Source organism: Nicotiana attenuata, unplaced genomic scaffold (assembly GCF_001879085.1).
Source record: "Nicotiana attenuata strain UT unplaced genomic scaffold, NIATTr2, whole genome shotgun sequence".
Classification (NCBI taxonomy): domain Eukaryota; kingdom Viridiplantae; phylum Streptophyta; class Magnoliopsida; order Solanales; family Solanaceae; genus Nicotiana; species Nicotiana attenuata.
In genome coordinates this window covers 126,756-141,943 of record NW_017672092.1, presented here as the reverse complement: position 1 = coordinate 141,943, position 15,188 = coordinate 126,756, and the positions used below count along the sequence as shown (strand labels likewise).

At 34.6% G+C, this 15,188-nt stretch overlaps 1 protein-coding gene and 1 long non-coding RNA gene across 2 annotated transcripts; one reads left to right on the top strand and one right to left on the bottom strand.

Moving 5' to 3' along the window:
• The first annotated feature begins 4,575 nt into the window (after positions 1-4,575).
• Positions 4,576-13,653, top strand: LOC109211753 (glutamate receptor 2.7-like). Its single transcript, XM_019375326.1, has 6 exons — positions 4,576-4,903; positions 9,015-9,794; positions 10,262-10,818; positions 11,198-11,510; positions 11,979-12,385; positions 12,502-13,653. Exons 1-6 carry the CDS (start codon positions 4,597-4,599, stop codon positions 13,093-13,095), a joined length of 2,958 nt encoding a protein of 985 aa, XP_019230871.1. The 5' UTR covers positions 4,576-4,596; the 3' UTR covers positions 13,096-13,653.
• On the bottom strand, positions 12,444-14,194 carry LOC109211754. The gene is made up of 4 exons (XR_002065762.1): positions 14,080-14,194; positions 13,660-13,729; positions 12,612-12,720; positions 12,444-12,529 (listed from the first exon to the last, which is right to left on the bottom strand). It is a non-coding gene; the product is annotated as an uncharacterized LOC109211754 (long non-coding RNA).
• Between the last annotated feature and the right edge of the window lie 994 nt (positions 14,195-15,188).

Below are 15,188 nucleotides of genomic sequence, written 5' to 3'. Positions count from 1 at the left end.
ACTCTTCTTAGTCAAGGCCAAGGACAAAGTGAATATTTTATTCTAACACAATATTGTGCATACTCTAATTCATAGGTCAAAAAGAGAGAACTCAATGCACTATCGTAGGTCAACTCAATCACTAACAGCTTGTTTGGATGGTTGTTCCCCATTGTATCGTATTGTATTGTTGATGATAGGCTATAATTGCATATTTTAGTCGCTTATTACACTCGAATTTACTGCACTTTAATTGAGTTTGCGCTATAATCGCTAGTGTTTTGCACTAATTGTGTGTTTTATGCCTTGTAGGTGTGATTCCGAGCTATATAGATGTTATGGAATGAATTTAAGTGATTTGAAGCTTTGAAGTCTGAGTAAAAGCTCAAGGAATTAAGTCGGGATCGTGTTCGGAGGTCAAATTTGATAATTAAGTACGAACGAAGACTTGAGGAGGTATATTACGCAATGTCTAGTAAAATAGACATAACTTTTTGCTCAGAACTCCATTTTGGCTCCACAATATATGGTTGGAAAGCTAACTCAAAGGACTACAACTTTCATGTTTTATGTTTTTCCAAATTCCAAACGGAACAGGGTGACAAACCGCGGTTTTGCCGCGATCGCGGCAGAACCGCGGTAGAAGATGGTCGCGGACAACTGAAGAATCAAAGGGCATGTTTGGCCGCGGTTCCACCGCGACCGCGGCAGGAAGCGAAATTTCAGGGACTAAAGTGCAAAACATGGGATTTTAAGTCCTAAACCCTATATTAAACAACGGAGGCCGGTCAAGAACAAGAAGGGGACATATTTTGGACACAAATTAGACCTAAGGAGGCGGAGAGACACTACTTTAGGGTTAGACAACACCCTTGGAGGCAAGAACACATTGGGAGAAAGGCGGAGAATTCTTCTACAAGTTTTTCCTTCCTCTTCCTATTTTTCATTGTTGGTTATGACTTTTAGTATTGTAGTTTTACATACTATTATGAATAGCTAATTTGTTATCTAGAGTTTTGATAGAACCTTTTGTAGGATAAATTCTTATTATGTTTTTATATAATTGAGCCATAGCTTTTCTCTATTTGTTCAACTACGTTTATATTCTGGTTGATTGAAGAGCTCTCAATTAGCTGTGCCTATTTAGTATGCATAACTCGGGAGAGAGTGCATATTTAGGTAATTGTTGAACAACACCACTCCCAGAGTATATGAGGGATCAATAACCGAGGGTTTAAAGGCGGGATTAGGGATAACGAAGCCTTGGGTGCTATCTGAAGTGAGCTGTATTAAAAGCCAGCTAGCGTAGCTCGGGATAGCGCGTCTAGTAAATTGTCGTAATTACTCGGGAGATTTACGGCAATAAGAGTGCTCATGATCGGTAGAGAATACTTAGGCAAAATTATAGAAGACATAGCGGGAAGGATTCCAACAATTGGGAAAATCATAACTCTAGACCTCCATAATCTTTTCTCTAACCCTCAGTATCGTTAGTTGTTAATTTACTATTTTAATTTGTTAGTTAAGTAGTTAAACACAAGAATCTTAATATCTATAAGTTAGGAATTGTTCAAGCTTGTCTTCTTGGTGATAGTGAACAGCTGTAGCTAAACCTTAGTTCTCTGTGGGATTCGACTCCGGACTTGTAAACTGGATTATATTTGCAGCGACCGCTTAGTCCTTTTTATAAAGCATAGTTGGGCGTGATCAAATTTTGGCTACTAACTACAAAATAAACAGGAATTGGCGTGAGATAGATTTTGTCGCTAAATTAATTTAATGACGGATTAATGACTGATTATAAAAAAAAAATCCTGTTAGGTAGAATAGTTAGCAATAGACTAGTGACGAATTTCATAGGTAATTTCGATTTTTTTTTGTTGGTATAGTGTTTATTTCGGTTCATACTTATGTAATCATCATTAGGCATCGTTATAATTGATGTATTGGAATATCATACTCTTGTGGTCCTAAATATTAAGAATGACTGGTTAGAGGTCCGAGCTGGTTAGTGCATTAAATTCTAAATATATATTGGGACATTGGTTCGTTAATCTTTCTCTAACCCTGCACATTCATTTTATGATTAGATATTCACGATATTATAGGAAAAATATAAACCGTTGACACGAGAAATATTAATGTCAGGTAAGAAGGGAAAATATTTATCCAACAACGGAGGACCCATTAATGACACATTACAGTATTAGACAAAGATCCACTATACTTATGATAATATAAGATGTGATTAGGAAATTTCTGCGATATGTATGCATGAGCCATTTTAAAAATAATCTTAAGTTTAAAGTTGCTAACAGAAAGAAAAGTTCTACAAGTATTTAAACAATTTTCTTTTTCCATCTAGAGGCATAGTTAAGATTTGAACTTTGTGCGTTCTAAATTCTAAAATAACGACGTAAGTTGTGTTAATAGTAACTAAGTTCTGAATTTAACCGTTTTCAGATATTTAGTGAATTTCTTAATAGGATTCAGACTAAAGTTATATGAGATTACATGCAAAATCTTCTAGCTCCGCCTCTGTTTGACTGTTTTCAACAACAATATGAATTTCTACAAATAAGTGATCCAGACCAAAATAATTCTACAACAATATTAATTTCTACAACTTAGGAGTGGAGCGCGAAATATTTAAATTGACAATAATAATTCAAAATTCACTGACAATATAACCTGCGATTAACTTAGCTCTTTTTTTTTGGCAAATTTTCAACTTGTTCAGTTAATTTGATATACAATCATTCTAAGAAACATGTTTATTCTCAAATCACAACCACAATATATTTGCTAGCTAGGTGTTAGGACCTGACTCTTTGTCATCGGGCGTGGCACAGCTGTGGCAAGGATTTGGGCGTGATGGCCTTGTCATTGGCCTAGGTGCGGGCGAAACGATCATACGGATGACGGACAAGACATTGTCATTGAGGGCTGTTGTAGGCAAGTATTGGCCAAGGCCTTGGGACAAGCAAGGCGCACTTGGCAAAGGCTTGACAAGGCAGCATGGGCAGTGTTGGGGCGGCATGGCATGGCATGCGTGCCAAAAGACACGAACACTTTGGGTTGTGGCAACAACAAATGTGGGCTAAGCTAAAATGCGGATATGCGGGATGATGGCAAAGGCTTTCAATAGCTAAGGCAAGGCTATGTGAAGGAAAATACAAGCAATGGCACGAGGGAAATGAAGGTTGACATGGGCAAGGCAGAAACTAGGCCAAGGCGGTGCGCAGGCGGCAGCGGCGCCGGGCGTGTGCGGCAAAATCATGGCAGCAGGTTGCGGGCAAGACATTGGCGCGGAGCAATGTCAAATTGAGCTAAGGCTTAGCACAAAGAAAGCCTTGGGCGAAATTCAGCTGGTCAAGTAAAGATGGCACATGCAATGCACATGAAAAGCAGTTTTTGCGATTACCTTGTCATAACCTCTTTGTCCCATGATCAGATCATGCTTGTACCATTATCCATTTCGTGTATATTGTGTCCTAAGTAGTTGGGGATGTCAACTACATGTCAGGAACAGATTTAAACTTAGCCCGACAAGTGGCAAAAGCTGTAGACGACAAGCGTCATTGTGCTGTCAAGTCTAAGGGCTGCCTATATTCTATAAATAGGGCCTTTGGGACTTAGTCAGATTTATGTGGTAATTTCGTGTGAAATTATAAGTGGGAAACAAGAGTGAAATGTGAGGGTTTCAAAGTGTTTCAAAGGGGACTAAGGCTAGGCTTGGGCAGGTCTTAGTGTTGGCCAAGAACGACTTGTGTTCTTTGTCAAAAGTGGGCTGTGAGCAGATTGTGTTCATAGCAAAGTGAGGGTCCTTTGTATGTTTTCGAAATTAATACAAGGGTTGAGAATTTTCCCGTATTGGCTTTGTGTTCTTACTGATTTTACGATTTGCTGCCTAAAATTTTATTAAGGCCAAACTTGTTGAAATTTGGCTAAGTGCTAAGGAAGGCTGAGTCAAGTGCGGAACTTGACTGCCGCGCGGGTGTGACTTTGGGCTGACCAAAAACGCCCCCGTGACACTAGGGTCAAACTATTCCAGGAAGATCAATAGTCTATGCATTGATATGTAAATTATTGATACTAAATCACTCATAAAGTAATTACACGTTTTCTCCATGATAAGTATTAATTAACTAGTAACGGGATAAAAATTAGTATAACTAACATGATATATATAATACTGGTTGTGTAAAAATTCTTTTACACCACAATATCACCCCAATAACTTAAACCCTAGTGCTATTAGTTAGCATGTCTAAAAGTCATCCATGCTACTATACCTACTAGTTATGACATGAAACAACTACAGTATACAAATAAAAGCTACATAAGCACGAGCCTTGATAAGTAGAGTAGAGTTACTCGATGTTTATGTTGGTGAGAGATAACAGATATCTTGTGGAATTAGTCGAAGTGCATGCAAATTAACCGTAACATTACCGTTATAAAAAAAAAAAAAAGCTACATAAGCACGAAAAGAATTCAAAATTCGTTTGTTGGTAAACTTATTATAAAATGCCATAATGAATGGTAGTTAAATTTCTCTCTATAAAACTATAATACCTGTCCAACTAATCAGACTCAAAGACATCTTTAGTCAAGATGAGAAAGAAAACAGGCAAAGTCTTTTTTTCAGTCTCTTCTTCTACTTCCTCTTTCTCTTTCTTCTTTCTATGTGTAGGGATATTTTTCTGCATGGAAATGGCCATGGCACAGAACAGAAAAACAGTTCCCATAAATGTTGGAGTTGTGATGGACATGGATGAAGGGGTTGGGAAAATGGTTTTAAGCTGTATTTCTATGGCTTTATCTGACTTTTATAGTTCTGATCATGGATCTGATTATAAGACCAGACTGATTCTCCATACTCGGGACTCGAAGAGAGATGTTGTTGCTGCTGCTGCAGCAGGTTAGTTATATATATACACTGATAGCGTAAAGAATTTTTTACTCGAGTAATTTGCCAGTTAGAGTAGGTTAATATACTCAATTTTTCTTGTCATCATCAGCCATACTTGATTGTGTAAGAATTTTTACACGATATAATATTAGTGCATAGAACATAAACTCGTATCTTGTTATGACCTTTTTCTAGTTAACATTAATCTTTTTTAATTGCACCAAGAATTTGAAACTCAAGAGAAACTTCATATCAGTGTACGTACTAAGTCAATAATAATCTACTACATGTACATGATAAGTGTGTTTTATTTCCATAAGATCAAGAACTATTTAAAAAACTGTTCATGGGAATACACTAAGTTTATGATCTTAATTTGACGTTCTATTAATGTTATTCAAGTGGCCTAGCTAGATTGGTATTCGTATGATTAAAAAAATTAGTACTTAAATACTAGCTAATCCTTTTGATGTTGACTTTCTGACTTTGTCAATCAAAACTTAAAGAATTAAAGAGTAAATACTAGTACTAAAGATTTTATAATAGGAGACGACAGGAATAACTTAAGCAAGTTGTTTACAGAAATAGTGTCTGATCACACAGGATTTTTACCAAAGAGATTTAAAGAGTTAAGATAAGAAACACGTAAAGAAGTGAAGGGAATTCAACATACATAAAAAAAAAAAAATCTAATATACGATATAACTTTCTGAACAAAGGATTTCTAGTTCGGGTGAACTCTTTTCTGTCAGTTTTATAAAAGATGGGGCAGTAAAAATATTAAAAATATTGATTGAAGATATCTCTCAATAATTTTATTAAGCATAACAAGGCTTTAAATAGCCAATTAGGAACATAATCTGCAGAAGAATAATTTAAAAATACCGTTATATCTCAACAATCCTAAAAAATCTAACAGAAATTTAAATTCAAAAAAGAAAATTTATCCTAAAAACGAAGTAACTTATTATGCTAAAATAGTTACTGAAATAACTGAAAGCAACAAAATTTCAACATTCCTCCTTTGCTTCAGTTACTCCTCCTAAATTCTTGCTTCTGTTGTTTGTGCTAGAGGATTATTTTGAGCATCGTTGAAATTACACACTTTTGTACTGCAGTTCTTTTCTTCCTTTCTTCTCTCTTTTTCGTCTTATGATTTTGTGCATAAAAAATACCCTTAGTGACCTTGTCTTATCTGAAATCTCTTTTGAAAGTATTTGATTCTGGACAATGATAGAATTTTCAGGGATTGCTCGTAAGGATTTTTCTTCCATTACAACATTCAGCAAATCATAGGTTTTAAGATTTGATTTTATTTTCACTAAGCAAATCCGATAGTTTTCGCCAGTAAAAGTTTGTGGGGCATTCAAAGAGAGACTGTTGCTTGCCATATTTGAAAATGGATTTAAAAATTGATATCGATTAAAAATGAGTCAGCTAAAATATTAAAAATATTGATTGCAAATGTCTCCCAATAATTTTATTAAGCATAATAATGCTTTAAATTGCCAATTAGGAACATAATCTGCAGAAAAATCTGCATAAGAATAATTTTAAAAAATCAAAATATCTCAACAAACCTAAAAAATCTAACAGAAATTTAAATTCGAAAAAGAAGATTTATCCTAAAACTAAGTAACTTATTATGCTAAAATAGTTACGGCAGTAACTGAAAGCAATAAAATTTCAACACTTTCGCTCTCCTAACTCCTGCCATGCACATAAGTGATAATGGATTATAAAGTTGACATAGCCTTTTCTGAATATATAATTGGAAACTAACATAGTTATATATAGGTACATGCGTTGGAAACGTATGGCAGTGACTCGTAATTTTAATTATTTGGTTTCTTTTTGAAACATATAAAACTATCAGGTTCGTTAATTTCAATATTATAATATAAAAAATTTAATATATCACCCTCGTCATAGTATTTTAAATGTCTTGAGTAGTCAGTCGAGTATTAATTAAGAACGAAAAAAATATGAGATATAGTTGACTTGTTTAATTTAAACTTACCACTGTTTCATAACTAATAAGTATCTTTTTCCCCTATAATTTACTACTAACATTTTCTAGCTAATACCATAGAAAATTTTGAACGACCACACTGTCAGTTTGAAAAGAGGACCCGCTAACTACTTAATTATGACATGAATAAGCGAATAGTTATAAGATAAAAGAGAAACTTTGAGAAACCACTATGTTTTAGTGGTTATTAGCTAGTTTTAGCTATCATTTACTATATTACTTCCTATAGCTATGTTTTCAGATTTTTTAAAGTGTATTCGATGTATGAAACAAGGGATTACAACTAGATAGATTATTGTATTCGACTGTATTCACGATATGTATTTGTGAATACAGTAAGTTAAATAGCGCAATTCATGGTCTATTCAGCTGTTTTTAAATGGAAAGTGAATCAATTAACACAATAGACTCCTAATATAACTCAACAAACACAATTATAAATCTGAATACATAAAATACATAAATTATATTAATTAAAAAAAACATATGAATACATTGATGGAATAAAGCAAGACAGTGAATACAATGAAATATATGGAATACAGCGAGATACATTGAAATACTCTGAAAAAAGAAGACAATGAATACAATGAAACACATAGAATACAGCGAGATACATTGAAATACAACGAAAAAAAAGGTAACAGACTCTTCAAGTTGCTCAGCCCCAAACTCTATCGTCTTTGTTCAAGAATAACCCTAATGTCATCTAGTCAAGAGTGCCGCGATTCTGACTCGAAACTCTCAAAGTTTGAAACGAAAGAAATTCCTTATTTTCAACAGCAGATTGTCTTCTTTTGTTAGTAATTGCGAATTTGCTAGATGAAGAAAAGCAGCAATGGAGGTGGTGAGAGAAACGGACGGCGGCGACGGCGACGGCGACGGCGGGTTCTACCATCAACATTTTCGGAATTTCAGCAACATGAGAAATTGAATTAGGGAGAGATCAATGAAATAGAAGAAAAAAGTGCTGGGTTTTCAATAATCTTTTTCGTCCATCTTTCTTCGTGATCGGGACTTGTGGTTCTCTAATGAGAGAGAAAAATAATAGAAAGAGTATTTTATGGCTTAAGGATAGGAGGTAACCATAAATAGATATTTGGCTATAAAAATCAAAAGGTAGCTTTGGAATATAATTTTTTAAAAGGGTATTTATTTAAAATAAATAAGGTATCAACCTTTGCTATAGGAGGTAACTAATCCTAAGATAATGGCCGTAAAAAATTGTGGTGGGATGGATATAATTCTTGACCCCTTCACCCTTGATTAAAAGGTCCCGGATTCGGGAATTGAGAACAGAAAAAAAAAAAAAAAAACAAAGCACTTCCCCCTGAGACCTTACCCAATACGAATCCGAATTAGTCGGATTCCTGAACGTGGTCAACAAAAAAAAAATAGTAGCTAGATATGAAAAACAGGTTGGTGACATGGCAAGAACAGTTCCTTAAACATGCAGATACATGTATGAACTAATTAGACAGACTGATATATGGTATAGTAACAAATAAAATACATCATATTGTAGCTAACCAGAAACAGCCAAACAGGTCTTTGTAGATTCCCATGGTGAATCTTGCTAGCTAAGTATACTATACTAGTACAATAATACAACCCAACAACTTTTTTTTATTTTATATCATTGTGGTGTTAGGGTCAATTTGTACGCACCTCGATTAATTTTTTGGAATACACAAGTTTCTCTTCTTTATTTTGATCTTCTTTGAAATCTACTACTCAGAGGTATACTTTTATTGGACTTAACTTACATACACTGGCAAGGTAATTTTTTATATAATATTAATGTAATTTAACTGTTGTAATAGATTATCTGTTTATTTTCCAGATTAGTAACTTCAGTTAGTATGGATAATTACTGGTAGTTACCTTTTATGAGCCCTAATAATGCAAAAATTCTGATTATAAATACCAATAGTGTGAATAAATTACATCTATCAGTATAAGTTTACCTTCTATAATATGTCATTTACCATGTTTTGTATATTAACTAAAATATTTTCTTTCATGATTTGTTATTGTATAAAAGTTGAACTCTACTTTTATTGGTTCTTGCATTCTTTGTAAATGCAGCACTTGACCTATTGAAGAATGTTGAAGTAGAAGCCATAATAGGGCCAACATCATCAATGCAAGCTGATTTCATAATTGGTTTAGGAGAGAAATCTCAAGTTCCCATCATCTCATTTTCTGCTACAAGTCCTTCCCTCTCATCATATCGTAATCCATACTTCATTCGTGCCACTCAAAATGATTCCTCTCAAGTGAATACCATTAGTTCCATTATCCAATCTTTTGGATGGAGAGAAGTCGTCCCTATATACGTCGATAATCAATTTGGAGAAGGAATTATACCATTCTTGGCAGATGCATTAGAAAAAATTAATGCACGTATCCCTTATCGAAGTGTTATTCCTGAATTCGCTACTGATGATCATATAAAATATGAACTTTCCAAGTTAATGAGTATGCAAACTCGGGTTTTTGTTGTGCATATGACAACTTCACTTGGTACCAAACTTTTTACTAAGGCCAAAGAACTTGGAATGATGAGTGAAGGGTATGTTTGGATTATTACAGATGCTATGGCAAATCAACTCAACTCTATGGATTCTTCAGTTATTGAATCCATGCAAGGAGTTATTGGAGTAAAACCTTATGTTCCAAGAACTAAACAGCTCGAAAATTTCACTACTAGATGGAAACTGAAGTTTCAACAAGAAAATCCGACAATTCTTAATGCACAATTGAATGTGTTTGGACTATGGGCTTATGATTCAGCCATTGTACTAGCCACGGCAGTGGAGAAATCAAGAATCACTGGAGCACCTTTTCAGAAACCAAACATTTCAGGTACAAATAGAAAATGGACGGTTTGGGTCAAATTGGACAGTCAAATCAATATATCGGATCATGACCCTATTTGGACCAAGGTTTTCTTGGGTTAAAATGAATTGAGTCAAGATGAATCATATAACAGATCATATAATCCAACCTGTCCACTATTGTCCAACCTCCCGTTCTTTTTCATTTTGCTGTTCGAAGAAAATGTGAAAGTTATAAGTATTTTTCTTAAATTATTAGCTTAAGTTCTTCATATTTTACATAGTTCTGAATCTTCAAAAATTATTTGTATCTTTAGGTTAGGTTACTCTATTTAACCTGTTTTGGCATAATAGTTTGATGGGCCATTTTGGGTTTAACGGTTCAAACAGTTCGATCAAGCCAACAAATGGGTCATAATCCAACCCGTTTAAACTTGGACGGATTTGGGCAGGTTAAAAAAAATGAATTGATTTTGCCACCTCCAAAATTTTCAGGAAATGCAACAGAACTTGAAGCTTTTGGAGTTTCTAAGGATGGTCCAAAGCTTCTTCAAGCTATACTAAACACTACATTCAAAGGCCTTAGTGGAGACTTTCAAATTGTTGATGGGCAATTGCAGTCACCAGCTTATCAGATAATTAATGTGTTTGGTAATGGTGCAAAAGGAATTGGTTTTTGGACAAGAGAAAATGGGATTGTTAAAGAATTGAATTTGAGAAATACAAACAATGTATATTCAATTTCTAAGGCTATTTTTGGCACTATTATATGGCCTGGTGACACTACTTCTGTTCCTAGAGGTTGGGTGATTCCAACAAATGGGAAGAAATTGAGGATTGGAGTTCCGGTGAAAGATGGTTTCAGTGAATTTGTGAAAGTTACAAGAGATTTTACTACTAACACAACAACAGTAACTGGTTACTGCATTGATGTTTTTGATGCAGTAATGGCAGCATTATCATATTATGTTCCTTATGAATATGTTCCATTTGCAGCTCCGGGAAAGGCTACTGAAAGTTATGACGATCTTATTTACCAAGTATTTCTTGGGGTAAATCTCTTAGTTTCCCTCTTTCTCTTTATTACATTTTTATCTTCAAAACTCACTCAGAAAGGGCACTGCAAGAGATATCATACAAAAAATGATTGAATCTTCAGACACCCCGAAAAAGATATGAAGTGCTTGGAAAGCCAAGGACTTGAATGTGAGATCCATTATATTTCTCTAATGTGCATGTCGTCCCATCAGCCTACTCTACTTTAGAGCGCGCTAGAGAAAAAATGGGGCTCCTTCCTCATTTTTAAGGTTTCTTTTGTTACTCCACTAAAGAGCTTGCACTCCATCTTTTATGTTAAGATATATACAATTCTTGCATATATATACCTCTATTTGATTCTAAAAATTGTTGCTAGTATTAACCAAAGAGCAGACCTTTGATGCTGTTGCAGGGGACACTACCATTGTCTCGAATAGATCGCAATATGTTGATTTCACATTACCATACACAGAATCTGGTGTCACAATGATGGTGCCAATCAAAGATGATAACGGCGATAGTGCATGGGTATTCTTGAAGCCATTGACTCGGGAGTTGTGGTTAACAAGCTTCTGTTCTTTTGTTTTCATTGGTTTTGTCATTTGGCTACTTGAACATAGAGTTAATGAAGACTTTAGAGGACCTCCTTCTCACCAAGTTGGCATGATCTTTTGGTTTGCCTTCTCAACTATGGTTTTTGCACAAAGTAATTTTTTCCCCTCCTCCTCAACACTTTCTCGTTCCGTTTTATATATTCCTCTTTTCTTTTTAGCCTGTTCCTTAAAGTCTGTTTCAATGATAATGGTACCTTTCTATATTTGAAATTCCTTTAGCTTAAACTTCTCATTTTACCTTTAGTGACATGGTCTTTCAATCATACAGATGTCATGGTATGTTTAAGTCTTTAAGACCACAAGTTGACACTTTTAATATATGCCAAAAGTCTTTCTTTATTACTTAAACTTCGTATCCAGTCAAATACTATTGTTTAAATGAAATAGAGGAATATATACAAATTGGGAATATTGAGGAGTATCTAACTACTCTCCCTATACATATATAGAGCACATACTTCAATCTGAATTAGCCACTGCTTTTTATTTTTATTTTTATATAGGATATGATTCAAACTTCTAATCTGAATTTTCTCCTTTTTGATTCTTGATAATGGCAGAGGAGAAGATAGTAAGCAACTTGGCTAGGTTTGTGTTAGTTATCTGGTTCCTAGTAGTACTAATATTGACGTCAAGCTACACGGCAAGTCTTACATCAATGTTAACAGTTGAAAAACTCCAGCCAACTGTTAGAGATATCAAAGAACTTCAGAAGAATAAGGAGTATGTGGGCTACCTACAGGGTTCTTTTGTACCTGGACTTCTAAAAAAAATGAACTTTGATGAGGACAGGCTTAAAGAATATAGCAGTCCTGAGGAATGTGTTGATTTACTCTCTAAAGGTAGTGCGAGTGGTGGTGTTGCTGCTGTTTTTGATGAGATTCCTTATGTGAAGCTTGTCCTTGCAAATCATTGCTCGAAATTTACCACCGTTGGACCTACATATAAGGCTGATGGCTTTGGCTTTGTAAGTAACTCCTCTTTTTCCCAATATTTTTGTTGTTGTTTAGTACAAGAATGACATGCATAGGCAATATAAGGCGGTAATATTATGATTTCATCATTCTTGTGATTTTCATCTAGGTCTTCCCAATGGGATCTCCGCTAGTACCTGATGTTTCAAGAGCAGTTTTAAGTGTGACAGAAAGTGAAAAGATGGTACAAATAGAGAAAGCGTGGTTTGGGGAATCTACTTGTTCAGATTCTAGCACTTCACTTTCCTCCAACAGTCTTGGCCTAGCTAGCTTCTGGGGACTCTTTGTCATAGCTGCGGTTGCTGCAATTTTGGCTCTCCTCATCTTTCTGACAAAATTCATGCATGAGTATTGGCACATCATAAAACGAACTAATCTTTCATTCCGTGAAAGAGTCAGAATCTTGGCTAGAAAGTTCGACAGAAAAGACTATAGCTGCCATACTTTCAAGAAGAGTGAACTAAGAGATGCAATGAGAGATTCAGCACGTATGGATTGTTCACAAAGTCCACATGATAACTTGTCAATGCTATCTTCCCCACGAACGAATGGACCGCCAAGTCCAAGCATTTCTAGTTATACAGAGCAGAGTTTTCATTTTCCAGGAGAGGTAGGAACTCCTCCTTTACATGAAGAGAATGTAGCAGTTAGTACTCAGGAGAGCGTCATTGAGTTGGCTGTTGATCTAAGTGCAGGACATTGATGTTTTCTCTTTTCTAGCTTTTGATTTGTATATTGGTGTAGAAAGGGATTATGATGGTTTTAATATTAGTAAGCCTCTAACATCATCTTACATAGTATTAACTTCATTTTTACTTCTTCCACTGTGCAAAAGAACAAATCAGATAATATTAGAGCGATTTGAGAACAAATCAGATAATGGTAGAGCGATTTGATAGAAGAGAATATTCAATGACTCTGATCAGGTGTTCTGGTGAATCTTGGAACTGCAATGGACATGTTTTCCATTAACTTCAATATGTCTGTGTTTTAGTTCAATTACACACTCTCCTTGTACTACAACTACAGGCTCAACGCCTTAGCCATATATAGAATCTAATACTTTCTAACACATATTTCGTCATATATAGAATTTATCGTCTATGTAGTGTCTCACGCTACTATGATACAACGTAATTCACAACAGGTCACAAGTAAGAACGAGTAATTCACATAAAATCTCATGTACAAGTAGTCAATTACACATAGTACTCAACAAATAGGAGCATATAAACAAATACTAGAAATAGAGAGGGTTCCCACTCACCTCAAGCTACAACTATGGCACCCGAGCCTCAAACACCATCTCCTATGTCATCCTGTAGTATTTTGTTAATCTAACAATAACACAAGATAATCCATCAATTCGAGTCATAGGGTACAAGGATCAACCAAAAACCCCAAAATCAACCACACTTAAGCCTCCAGTACTAACTCATCATCACTCAAACAACTAAAATACACCAATTGAATTGATTCCACAATTAAAACTCATTTATAATGTTAATCAACTCTATTATCAGAAATTATAAGGTCCGCCAATTCAAAACCCCAGTGCCAATTTCTCTATTTAATTATCCAAATTCTAACTTTTATTTGAAACAAGAAATAATTATTTTGGTACATAAATGACAAGCAAGCAACGAAGAGAGAAGAGAAAACTAAGGAAAATGGAAAGCTTTCTTACAGGTGCGTCAATGGCGAGAAAGGGTATGGCAGAAGGCAAATTTTGTTGGCCTGTGTATGAATTTCGTCGGCAACTCTACCCTTTCTTTAGCTTTTCATTTTTGTTTGAAATTTCCTTCCCGTGGCCCCTTTCGCGTGTAATAACCTTTATTTTGCATAAATAACCCCTCTATTTGAAGAATTAACCCAAATAGCTACTCATTCAATTGATTAAACTAAAAATAACTAGCAATATATATAATATGTGCATAATTATATATACTTAATATATAACCTATGTATACCAACTAATAAAAATAAATAACAAATTTCACGAGCTATTTGTATACAGATCCCTTACTATTCCCATGGTTCCTAGATAGGCTTTGGCACGTAAAAACTTGTGCTTTATTCACTTTTAACTTGCGCCAGAAACTATTTATATTCAATAGCCTAAAAAGTATATAAAATTTATATAATTTTTGTATATATATATATATATATATATATATATATATATATATATATATATATATATATACAAAAAAAAATATTTTTTGACTATTATTTTGAGAGCGACCATAAAATATCATTTTCCCTAAAAAATTCACACGGCAGCCTATTTGGACTCTTCCATTTAATCTATACTTAGTAGTTTAAGTATTAGACACAAATACGTTAAAATTGTTAAGAAATGTAGCTCAAAGTAACAATATAAAACAAGTAAATAAGTAGAATAAGAGAAGAAGAGATAAACTTTCTTATTTCATCAAGTGTTCAACTGTGTTCCATCTCACATTTCATGCCTCTATTTATACTATTACATATGAAGGTTACAAAATGATTGTCTTAAACATGACATTAACAATTGAGATCATGGGGGAAGATCATGGGGAGAGGTTATGGAGGTGTGGGAGTTACAATCATAATAGTGATGAGTAGTGGGAGGTTATTTACATCATGGGTGAAAATAGTGGGAGTAGTGGACATCTATATTAACTATAGGTTTTACAACACTCCCCCTTGGATGTCCAAAAATAGATAATATGCGTCGTTAAAACCTTACTAAGAAAAAAAATCCTGTGGGAAAAAATCTTAGTGAAGGAAAAAGAGTACACATATCTGTATTCG

What these genes read in the sequence shown, in the direction of transcription:
- LOC109211753 (XM_019375326.1), top strand. Translation starts at nt 4,597, where the DNA reads ATGAGAAAGAAAACAGGCAAAGTCTTTTTTTCAGTCTCTTCTTCTACT. An exon ending in TTTACCAAGTATTTCTTGGG is followed by an intron (nt 10,819 to 11,197) that starts GTAAATCTCTTA and finishes ACCAAAGAGCAG; the next exon opens with ACCTTTGATGCTGTTGCAGG. An exon ending in AGGCTGATGGCTTTGGCTTT is followed by an intron (nt 12,386 to 12,501) that starts GTAAGTAACTCC and finishes ATTTTCATCTAG; the next exon opens with GTCTTCCCAATGGGATCTCC.